Source organism: Pristiophorus japonicus, chromosome 8, assembly GCF_044704955.1.
Source record: "Pristiophorus japonicus isolate sPriJap1 chromosome 8, sPriJap1.hap1, whole genome shotgun sequence".
Taxonomy (NCBI): Eukaryota; Metazoa; Chordata; class Chondrichthyes; family Pristiophoridae; genus Pristiophorus; species Pristiophorus japonicus.
Window position 1 is genome coordinate 143,006,941 of NC_091984.1, and position 12,341 is coordinate 143,019,281.

The 12,341-nt window shown below is 67.7% G+C and overlaps 1 protein-coding gene across 1 annotated transcript in view; it reads left to right on the forward strand.

Annotated features, from left to right (window-relative positions):
* The first annotated feature begins 1,049 nt into the window (after positions 1-1,049).
* Positions 1,050-12,341, forward strand: part of LOC139268193 (regulator of G-protein signaling protein-like) — a 161,522-nt gene continuing 150,230 nt past the window's right edge. Inside the window, exon 1 of the mRNA XM_070886243.1 lies at positions 1,050-1,317. Coding sequence (XP_070742344.1) covers positions 1,210-1,317 — 108 coding nt within the window. The 5' untranslated portion in view covers positions 1,050-1,209. The remainder of the gene's footprint in view (positions 1,318-12,341) is intronic.

Here is a 12,341-nt window from a genome sequence, read left to right on the forward strand (position 1 = left end):
TGTTAAACCTTTGCTAATAAACCAACTAGTTCTTAATAGCAATGTGTTGCTAGGAATTCTTAAGCAAAGAACCCGTGAAGCAAATACATTACAATTTTGAACACCTCTATTAAATCTCCCCTTAACCTTCTCTGCTCTAAGGAGAACAACTCTAGTTTCTCCGGTATCTCCACATAGCTGAAGTCCCCCACCCCTGGCACCATTCTCGCCAATCTCCTCTGCACCCTCTCCAAGGCTGTGACATCCAATGCTAAGTGCAGTGAGTTAAACAAAGTCCTGGCTTGTCAGAAGGTTGGGCAGGTGCCCGGCCTGGGTCAATGCTGGGTCCTTGCAGGTGGAATGTGAGCATCACTCTCTGAGCTGAACTGACCTGATTGCCTCCCTCCCTCCTGCTAAAGCTTTTCCGTGTTATTTCCAGACCTGACCAGCTCTCGCCTGATGACCGTGGTGCCCTCTCAGGCCAGCTCCTTCATGCAGCGTGGGAGTGGTCACGGAGAGGAAACTGAGATGATCCAGCTGAAAAGGCGAATCGTGAATGGCCGGCCCCTCATCATCAACTACCTGGTCAACGACCTGCACTTCTGCATGGAAATCCAACAGTAAGTTGGGAGAGGATTGGGTGGCGAGGCCCCAGCGACTTTGGCGATCTGAGCTGATCACGGCACCCGCTGGGTGAACCAGGAAGGATTGTTCCTTAATACTTGAGGCTGACCCCTCCAAGGGGCGTGTATGTGTGGGTGTGCACGTCTGACAGATTGTATGCATTTAATGAGTGTGTGTACTTGTGTGTCTGTGGGCGTGTGTGACTTTGTATGTGTGTGTATGTGTGAGTGAGATTTTGTGTCTGCGTGTGAGTGTGTGTGTGTGTGTGTTTGTGAATGTGTGAGTTTGCATATGAGTCGGTGTGTGTGTAAATGTGTGTGTGCCTGCATGTGTAAGTGAATGTGTGACACTGAGTATGCATGTGTCTGAGTGAGTGTGTCAGATTGACTGCAAGAGTATGTGTGTATGCGTGATTGTCGGAGTTCTTATGTCAGAGTGTAGGTTAGATCCAGAGTAAAGCTCCCTCTACACTGTCCCATCAAACACTCCCAGGGCAGGTCGGGTTGGTGTGTGTGTGGCGTGAGCTGTGTCCAGACGCTGGGCCGTGTGTGCTGATGATTTTGCTGCTGTTTCAGTTACGTGTGGCGAGCGGAAGCGGCGATCTTGATGGTTCGCATGGGGATGCACGACAACATTTACGAAGGACTGCTTCGGGCCAAAGCGGAAATGATCATCAAACTGTTCATCCAGTCGGACATGCCGCCGCGGGTCAGGGTGAGCAGTGCTACTTCCTGGGCAGGCCCTGCACCTTCCTGCCCCCTCCCCCTGACCCCCAACCCCCCCGAGTAATGCCGTGGGCACTGACCGTGGCGAGCCCCTGGGGTCACTGGGCCCAGTGCCCCGTGCCTCTCCTGCCGCTGAGTTCTCAGCCTGGCCACTAGGTGGAGACGTCTCCTACCTTCAGACTGCGGGAGGTGAAAGGCAGCGACAATTACCACGGCAACGGAGAGGCAGACTTCGGGTTCCCAGCTTTAGTTGCACCTCTTCCCGCAGCTTTCAACATGTTCGATCCCCCGCCGCCCGTTCCCGTGACATCCAATCCTGTGACCTTCAATCAGGCGATCTTCGATCTATACCCCAGCGAGTCCAGGCCCCGAGCTCCATACCCGACCCCGGGCCACTTACCTCAATCCAGGCCCCATACCCCAATCCAGGACCCCAGGCCCTGTACCCGACACCGGGCCCTGTACCTGACCCTAGGCCCTGTACTCAACCACAGGCTCCGTACCTGACCCCAGGCCACTTACCTCAATCCAGGCCCCATACCCCAATCCCGGACCCCAGGCCCTGTACCCGACACTGAGCCCCATACCCGACACCGGGCCCCGTACCTGACCCTAGGCCCCGTACTCAACCTCAGGCTCCGTACCTGACCCCAGGCACCGTACTTCAATCCAGGACCCCAGGCCCCGTACCCGACACCGGGCTCCGTACCCGACAGCGGGCCCCGTACCCGACCCCAGGCACCGTAACTGACCCCCAGGCTCCGTACCCGACCCCCCAGGCCCCGCACCCGACCCCCAGTCTCCGTACCCGACCCCAGGCTGCGTACCTGACCCCCAGGCTCCATACCTGACCCCCAGGCTCCAAACCCGACCCCCAGGCTCCGTACCCGACCCCCAGGCTCCGTACCCAACCCCAGGCTCCGTACCCAACCCCAGGCTCCGTACCCAACCCCCATTCTCCGTACCCGACCCCCAGGCTCCGTACCCAACCCCAGGCTCCGTACACGACCCCCAGGCTCCATACCCGACCCCCAGGCTCCGTACCCGACCCCCAGGCTCCGTACCCAACCCCAGGCTCCGTACCAGACCCCCAGACTCCGTACCCGACCCCCAGGCTCCGTACCCGACCCACAGGCTCCATACCCGACCCCGGGCTCCGTACCCGACTCCCAGGCTCCGTACCCGACTCCCAGGCTCCGTACCCGACTCCCAGGCTCCGTACCCGACCCCGGGCTCCGTACCCGACTCCCAGGCTCCGTACCCGACCCCGGGCTCCGTACCCGACTCCCAGGCTCCGTACCCGACCCCGGGCTCCGTACCCGACTCCCAGGCTCCGTACCCGACCCCGGGCTCCGTACCCGACTCCCAGGATCCGTACCCGACTCCGGGCTCCGTACTCGACTCCCAGGCTCCGTACCCGACCCCGGGCTCTATACCCAACCCCCCAGGCCCTGTACCCGACCCCCAGGCTCCGTACCCGACCCCCAGGCTCCGTACCCGACCCCCAGGTCCCATACCCGACCTCGGGCCCCGTACCCGACCCCCAGGCCATGTACCCGACCCCCAGGCCCCGTACCCGACCCCCAGGCTCCATTCCCGACCCCCAGGCCCCGTACCCGACCCCCAGGCTCCATTCCCGACCCCCAGGCCCCGTACCCGATCCCCACGCTCTGTACCCGACCTCGGGCCCCGTACCTGAACTCGGGCCCCGTACCTGACCCCCAGGCTCTCAGGCGCCCTATCCAACCCCCAGGCTCCGTACCCGACCCCAGGTCCCGTACCCGACCCCAGGCCCCGTACCCGACCCAAGGCCCCGTACCCGACCCCAGGCCCCGTACCCGACCCAAGGCCCCGTACCCGACCCCCATGCCCTGTAAGTGACCCCCAGGCCCCATACCCGACTCCCAGGCCCTGTACCCGACCCCCAGGCTCCGTGCCAAACCCCAGGCTCTGTACCCGACGTCGGGCCCCGTACCCAACCCCAGGCCCCGTACGTGACCCCCAGGCCCCGTACCCGACCCCAAGCCCTGTACCCGACCCCCAGGCTCCGAACACAACCCCAGGCTCCGTACCCGGCCCCCAGGCCCCGTACCCGACCCCCAGGCTTCATACCCGACTCCCAGGCCCCGTACCCGACCAGCAGGCTCCGTACCCAACCCCCAGGCTCCGTACTCGACCCCAGGCCCCGTACCCCAATCCAGGACCCCGGGCCCCGTACCCGACACAGGGCCCTGTATCCGACCCAGGCCCCATACTCGACCCCAGGCCCTGTACCCGGCCCCACGCCCCATATTTGACCCCAGGTCCCGTACTCAACCACAGGCTCCGTATCTGACACTGGGCCCCGTACCCGACCCCAGGCACCGTACCTTACCCCCAGGCTCCGTACCCGACCCCCAGGCTCCGTACCCAACCCCAGGCCCCGTACCCGAGCAGCAGGCTCCGTACCCGATCCCCAGGCTCCGTACTCGACCCCCAGGCTCCGTACCCGACACAGGGCCCTGTACCCGACCCAGGCCCCGTATCTGACCCCCAGGCTCCGAACATAACCCCAGGCTCCGTACCCGACCTGGGGTCCCGTACCCGACCCCCAGGCCCGGTACTCGACCCCCAGGCTCCGTACCCAACCCCCAGGCCTCGTACCCGACCCCCAGGCGCCGTACCCAACCCCCAGGCCCCGTACCCGACCCCCAGGCTCCGTACTCGACCCCAGGCCCCGTACCCCAATCCAGGACCCCAGGCCCCGTACCCGACACCGGGCCCCGTACCCGACCCCAGGCACCGTACCTTACCCCCAGGCTCCGTACCTGACCCCCAGGCTCCGTACCCAACCCCAGGCGCGGCACCCGACCCCCAGGCTCCGTATCCGACCCCGGGCAACGTACCCGACTCCCAGGCTCCGTACACCAATCCAGGACCCCAGGCCCCGTACCCGACCCCAGGCCCCGTACCCGACCCCCAGGCCCCGTACCCGACCAGCAGGCTCCGTACCCGACCCCCAGGCTCCGTACCCGACCCCCAGGCTCCGTATCCGACCCCGGGCTCCGTACCCGACTCCCAGGCTCCGTACACCAATCCAGGACCACAGGCCCTGTACCCGACCCCTGGCCCCGTACCCGACCCCCAGGCTCCGTACCCGACCTCGGGCCCCGTACCTGAACTCGGGCCCCGTACCTGATCCCAGGCCCTGTACTCGACCCCAGGCCCCATACCCGACCCCAGACTCTGTACCCGACCCCCAGGCTCCGTACCCAACACCGGGCCCCAATCCAGGGCCCCGGGCCCCGTACCCGACACAGGGCCCTGTACCCGACCCAGGCCCCGTATCTGACCCCAGGCCCCATACTCGACCCCAGGCCCAGTACCCGGCCCCAAACCCCATACCTGACCCCAGGCCCCGTACTCAACCACAGGCTCCGTACCTGACCCCAAGCCCCATACCTCAATCCAGGACCCGGGCCCCGTGCCCGACGTGGGCCCTGTACCCGAACCCAGGCACTGTACCTGACCCCCAGGCTCCGTACCCGACCCCCAGGCTCCGTACCCGACCCCCAGGCCCCGTACCGAACCCCCAGGCTCCGTACCCGACCCCCAGGCCCCGTACCCGACCCCCAGGCTCCATACCCGACTCCCAGGCTCCGTACCCGACGTCGGGCCCCGTACCCAACCCCAGGCCCCGTACGTGACCCCCAGGCCCCGTACCCGACCCCCAGGCTCCGAACATAACCCCAGGCTCAGTACTCGACCCCAGGCCCCGTACGTGACCCCCAGGCCCCATACCCGACCCCAAGCCCTGTACCCGACCCCCAGGCTCCGAACATAACCCCAGGCTCCGTACCCGGCCCCCAGGCCCCGTACCCGACCCCCAGGCTCCGTACCCGACTCCCAGGCCCCGTACCCGACCAGCAGGCTCCGTACCCAACCCCCAGGCTCCGTACTCGACCCCAGGCCCCGTACCCCAATCCAGGACCCCGGGCCCCGTACCCGACACAGGGCCCTGTATCCGACCCAGGCCCCATACTCGACGCCAGGCCCTGTACCCGGCCCCACGCCCCATATTTGACCCCAGGTCCCGTACTCAACCACAGGCTCCGTACCCGACACTGGGCCCCGTACCCGACCCCAGGCACCGTACCTTACCCCCAGGCTCCGTACCCGACCCCCAGGCTCCGTACCCAACCCCAGGCCCCGTACCCGACCAGCAGGCTCCGTACCCGATCCCCAGGCTCCGTACTCGACCCCCAGGCTCCGTACCCGACACAGGGCCCTGTACCCGACCCAGGCCCCGTATCTGACCCCCAGGCTCCGAACATAACCCCAGGCTCCGTACCCAACCCCCAGGCCTCGTACCCGACCCCCAGGCGCCGTACCCAACTCCCAGGCCCCGTACCCGACCAGCAGGCTCCGTACCCGACCCCCAGGCTCCGTACTCGACCCCAGGCCCCGTACCCCAATCCAGGACCCCAGGCCCCGTACCCGACACCGGGCCCCGTACCCGACCCCAGGCACCGTACCTTACCCCCAGGCTCCGTACCCGACCCCCAGGCTCCGTACCCAACCCCAGGCGCGGCACGCGACCCCCAGGCTCCGTATCCGACCCCGGGCTCCGTACCCGACTCCCAGGCTCCGTACACCAATCCAGGACCACAGGCCCCGTACCCGACCCCTGGCCCCGTACCCGACCCCCAGGCTCCGTACCCGACCCCCAGGCTCCGTACCCGACCTCGGGCCCCGTACCTGAACTCGGGCCCCGTACCTGATCCCAGGCCCTGTACTCGACCCCAGGCCCCATACCCGACCCCAGACTCTGTACCCGACCCCCAGGCTCCGTACCCAACACCGGGCCCCAATCCAGGGCCCCGGGCCCCGTACCCGACACAGGGCCCTGTACCCGACCCAGGCCCCGTATCTGACCCCAGGCCCCATATTCGACCCCAGGCCCAGTACCCGGCCCCAAACCCCATACCTGACCCCAGGCCCCGTACTCAACCACAGGCTCCGTACCTGACCCCAAGCCCCATACCTCAATCCAGGACCCGGGCCCCGTGCCCGACGTGGGCCCTGTACCCGAACCCAGGCACTGTACCTGACCCCCAGGCTCCGTACCCGACCCCCAGGCTCCGTACCCGACCCCCAGGCCCCGTACCCGACCCCCAGGCTCCGTACCCGACCCCCAGGCCCCGTACCCGACCCCCAGGCTCCGTACCCGACTCCCAGGCTCCGTACCCGACGTCGGGCCCCGTACCCAACCCCAGGCCCCGTACGTGACCCCCAGGCCCCGTACCCGACCCCAAGCCCTGTACCCGACCCCCAGGCTCCGAACATAACCCCAGGCTCCGTACCCGGCCCCCAGGCCCCGTACCCGACCCCCAGGCTCCGTACCCGACTCCCAGGCCCCATACCCGACCAGCAGGCTCCGTACCCAACCCCCAGGCTCCGTACTCGACCCCAGGCCCCGTACCGCAATCCAGGACCCCAGGCCCCGTACCCGACACAGGGCCCTGTATCCGACCCAGGCCCCATACTCGACCCCAGGCCCTGTACCCGGCCCCAAGCCCCATATTTGACCCCAGGTCCCGTACTCAACCACAGGCTCAGTACCCGACACTGGGCCCCGTACCCGACCCCAGGCACCGTACCTTACCCCCAGGCTCCGTACCTGACCCCCAGGCTCCGTACCCAACCCCAGGCCCCGTACCCGAGCAGCAGGCTCCGTACCCGATCCCCAGGCTCCGTACCCAACACAGGGCCCTGTAACCGACCCAGGCCCCGTATCTGACCCCCAGGCTCCGAACATAACCCCAGGCTCCGTACCCGACCTGGGGTCCCGTACCCGACCCCCAGGCCCCGTACTAGACCCCCAGGCTCCGTACCCAACCCCCAGGCCCCGTACCCGACCCCCAGGCGCCGTACCCAACCCCCAGGCCCCGTACCCGACCAGCAGGCTCCGTACCCGACCCCCAGGCTCCGTACTCGACCCCAGGCCCCGTACCCCAATCCAGGACCCCGGGACCCGTACCCGACACAGGGCCCTGTATCTGACCCAGGCCCCGTATCTGACCCCAGGCCCCGTACCTCAATCCAGGACCCCAGGCCCCGTACCCGACACCGGGCCCCGTACCCGACCCCAGGCACCGTACCTTACCCCCAGTCTCCGTACCCGACCCCCAGGCTCCGTACCCAACCCCAGGCGCGGCACCCGACCCCCAGGCTCCGTATCCGACCCCGGGCTCCATACCCGACTCCCAGGCTCCGTACACCAATCCAGGACCCCAGGCCCCGGAGCCGACCCCAGGCCCCGTACCCGACCCCCAGGCTCCGTACCCGACCTCGGGCCCCGTACCTGAACTCGGGCCCCGTACCTGATCCCAGGCCCTGTACTCGACCCCAGGCCCCATACCCGACCTCAGACTCTGTACCCGACCCCCAGGCTCCGTACCCAACACCGGGCCCCAATCTAGGGCCCCGGGTCCCGTACCCGACACAGGGCCCTGTACCCGACCCAGGCCCCGTATCTGACCCCAGGCCCCATACTCGACCCCAGGCCCTGTACCCGGCCCCAAACCCCATATCTGACCCCAGGCCCCGTACTCAACCACAGGCTCCGTACCTGACCCCAAGCCCCATACCTCAATCCAGGACCCGGGCCCCGTACCCGACGTGGGCCCTGTACCCGAACCCAGGCACTGTACCTGACCCCCAGGCTCCGTACCCGACCCCCAGGCTCCGTATCCGACCCCCAGGCCCCGTACCCGACCCCCAGGCTCCGTACCCGGCCCCCAGGCCCCGTACCCGACCCCCAGGCTCCGTACCCGACTCCCAGGCCCCGTACCCGACCCCGGGCTCCGTCCACGACTCCCAGGCTCCGTACCCGACCCCGGGCTCCGTACCCGACTCCCAGGCTCCATACCCGACTCCCAGGCTCCGTACCCGACTTCGGGCTCCGTACCCGACTCCCAGGCTCCGTACACGACCCCGGGCTCCATACCCAACACCCAGGCCCTGTACCCAACCCCCAGGCACCGTACACGACCCCCAGGCCCCGTACCCGACCTCGGGCCTCGTACCCGACCCCCAGGCTCCCAACCCGACCCCCAGGTTCCGTATCCGACCCCGGGCCCCGTACTCGACCCCAGGCCCCGTACCCGACCCCAGGCCCCGTACCCGACCCCCAGGCTCCATACCCGACACCCAGGCTCCGTACCCGACCCTGGGCCCCATACCCGACCCCCAGGTTCCGTACCCGACCTCGGGCCCCGTACCTGAACTCGGGCCCTGTACCTGACCCCCAGGCCCTGTACCTGACCCCAGGCCCCATACCCGACCCCAGGCCCCGTACCCGACCCCAGGTCCTGTACCCGACCCCAGGCCCCGTACCCGACCCAAGGCCCAGTACCGGACCCCCAGGTCCTGTACGTGACCCCCAGGCCCCGTTCCCGACTCCCAGGCCCTGTACCCGACCCCCAGCCTCCGTGCCCAACCCCAGGCTCCGTACCCAACCCGGGGTCCCGTACCTGACCCCCAGGATCCGTACACAACCCCAGTCTCCGTACCCGACCCCGGACCCCGTACCCGACCCCGGACCCCGTACCTGACCACGGGCCCCGTACCCGACCCCCAGGCCCCGTACCGGCCCCCAGGCCCTGAACCTGACCCCAGGCACCGTACCCGACCCCCAGGCTCTGTACCTGACCCCCAGGCCTCGTAGCCGACCCCAGCCCCGTACCCGAACCCAGGCCCCGTACCCGACCCGCAGGCTCTATACCCGACCCCCAGGCTCCATACCCAAACCCCAGGCCCCGTACCCGACCCCCAGGCGCCGTACCCAACCCCCAGGCTCCGTACCCAACCACAGGCCCAGTACCCAACCAGCAGGCTCCGTACCCGACCCCCAGGCTCCGAACCCGACCCCCAGGCGCCGTACCCGACCCCCAGGCTCTGTACCCGACCCCCAGGCGCCGTACCCAACCCCAGGCCCCGTGACCTGACCAGCAGGCTCCGTACCCGATCCCCAGGCTCCGTACCCGACCCCAAGGCTCTGTACCCAACACCAGGCTCCGTACCTGACCCTAGGCCCTGTACTCGACCCCAGGCCCCGTACCCCAATCCAGGACCCCGGACCCCGTACCCGACACAGGGCCCTGTACCCGACCCAGGCTGCGTACCTGACCCCCAGGCTCCGTACATGACCCCAGGCCCCGTACCCGACCCCCAGGCCCCGTACCCGACCCCCAGGCTCCGTACCCAAACCCAGGCTCCGTACCCGACCCCCAGGCTCTGTACCTGATCCCCAGGCTCCGTACCCGAACCCCAGGCCCCGTACCCGACCCCAGGCTCTGTACCCGACTCCCAGGCTCCGTACCCGACCCCGGGCCCCATACCCGACCCCCAGGCCCCGTACCCGACCCTGGGCTCCGTACCCGACTCCCAGGCTCCGTACCCAACCCCGGGCTCCTTACCCGACTCCGAGGCTCCGTACCTGACTTCCAGGCTCCGTACCCGACTCCCAGGCTCCGTACCTGACTTCCAGGCTCCGTACCCGACTCCCAGGCTCCGTACCCGACTTCCAGGCTCCGTACCTGACTCCGGGCTCCGTACCCTACTCCCAGGCTCCGTACCCGACCCCGGGCTCCGTACCGGACCCCCAGGCCCCGTACCCGACCCGCAGGCTCCGTACCCGGCCCCCAGGCTACGTAACCGACCCCCAGGTCCCATACCCGACCTCGGGCCCCGTACTCGACCCCAGGCCATGTACGCGACCCCCAGCCCCGTACCCGACACCCAGGCTCGGTACCCAACCCTGGGTCCCGTAACCGACCCCCAGGCTCCGTACCCGAACCCAGGCCCCGTACCCGACCCCCAGGCCCCGTACCCGACCCCCAGGCTCCGTATCCAACCCCAGGCGCGGTACCCGATCCCCAGGCTCCGTAACCAACCCCCAGGCTCCGTACCCAACCCCATACCCCGTACCCGACCAGCAGGCTCCGTACCCGACCCCCAGGCTCCGTACCCGACCCCTAGGTGCCGTACCCAACCCGCAGGCTTCGTACCCAACCCCAGGCCCCGTACCCGACCAGCAGGCTCCGTAGCCGATCCCCAGGCCCCGTACCCGACCAGCAGGCTCCGTACCCGATCCCCAGGCTCCGTACCCGACCCCCAGTCTCCGTACCCGACACCCAGGCCCCGTACCCAACCCCAGGCCCCGTACCCGACCAGCAGGCTCCGTACCCAATCTCGGGCCCCGTACCCGACCTCGGGCCCCGTACCTGTACCCCCAGGCCCCGTACCTGACCCCCAGGCCCTGTACCCGACCCCCACGCTCCATTCCCAACCCCCAGGCTCTGTATCCGACCTCGGGCCTCGTACCCGACCCCCAGTCTCCGTACCCGACCCCAGGCCCCGTACCTGACCCCAGGCCCTGTACCCGACCCCCAGGCTCCGTACCCGACCCCCAGGCTCCGTACCCGACCCCAGGCCCCGTACCCGACCCCCAGGCTCCATACCCGACACCCAGGCTCCCAGGCTCCCAGATTCCGTACCCGACCCCCAGGATCCATATCCGACCCCAGGCCCTGTACCCGACCCCCAGGCTCCGTATCCGACCCCAAGCCCCGTACCCGACCCCAAGCCCCGTACCCGACCCCAGGCACCGTACCCGACCCCAAGCCCCGTTACCGACCCTGGCCCCATACCCGACCTCGGGCCCTGTACCCGGCCCCAAGGCCCCGTACCCGACCTCGGGCCCCGTACCCGACCCAGGGCTCTGTAACTGACCCCAGGCCCCGTACCCGACCCCCAGGCTCGTACCCGACACCCAGGCTCTGTACCTAACCCCAGGCCCCGTACCCGACCCCCCAGGCCCCGTACCCGACCCCCCAGGCCCCGTACCTGACCCCCCAGGCCCTGTACCCAACCCCAGGCCCCGTATCCGACCCGCAGGTTCCGTACCCGAGCCCCAGGCTCCGTACCCGACCCTCAGGCTCTGTACGCAACCCCAAGGCTCCGTACCTGATCCCCAGGCTCCGTGCCCGACCCCCAGGCCACATAACCGACCCCAGGCCCCGTACCCGACCCCAGGCCCCGTACCCGACCCCAGGCCCTGTATCCGACCCCAGGCCCCGTTCCGACCCCAGGCCCAGTAACTGACCCCCAGGCCCTGTACCCGACTCCCCCAGGCCCCGTACCCGACCCCGGGCCCTGGACCCGACCTCGGGCCCCGTACCCGACATCCGTTCCCGTACCTGACCCCCAGGCCCCTTACCCGACTTCGGGCCCCGTACCCGACCCCAGGCCCTGTACCCGACCCCGGGCCCTGTACCCCACTCCAGGGCCCAGTAAATATCTCTATGTCGAGTGATTGAGAGGAGCTACCCCGGTTGTGATGCTCTCTCCAGTCAGAGCTACTCCATTTTACGTTAACTTATGATTATCTCTCCACCAATTCCTTTGCTTCATCAGTGGATGTGGATCTGAAAGCAAACAATGCCAGGTGGACATCTAAAACTGGTGTTGCATCGCATGAAGGAAATTCCTTTCTCTCACATCTTTGCATTTAGAATAACAGTTATAAACTTGCAGTCTGCATTTGTTAAAATTCTTACAAGTAGAGGAATTGCCTGGCCCCATGGATCTGTACCCCAGTGAGAGTCAGCACCTTCAGGAGAAGGGGGGGGGGGCATGGATCTGTACCACAGTGAGAGTCAGCACCTTCAGGAGAAGGGGGGGGGGGCATGGATCTGTACCACAGTGAGAGTCAGCACCTTCAGGAGAAGGGGGGGGGGGGCATGGAACTGTACCCCAGTGAGAGTCAGCACTTTCAGGAGAAGGGGGGGGGGCCATGGAACTGTACCCCAGTGAGAGTCAGCACCTTCAGGAGAGGGGTGGGGGGGCATGGATCTGTACCCCAGTGAGAGTCAGCACCTTCAGGAGAAGGGGCGGGGGGGCATGGATCTGTACCACAGTGAGAGTCAGCACCTTCAGGAGAGGGGTGGGGGGGCATGGATCTGTACCACA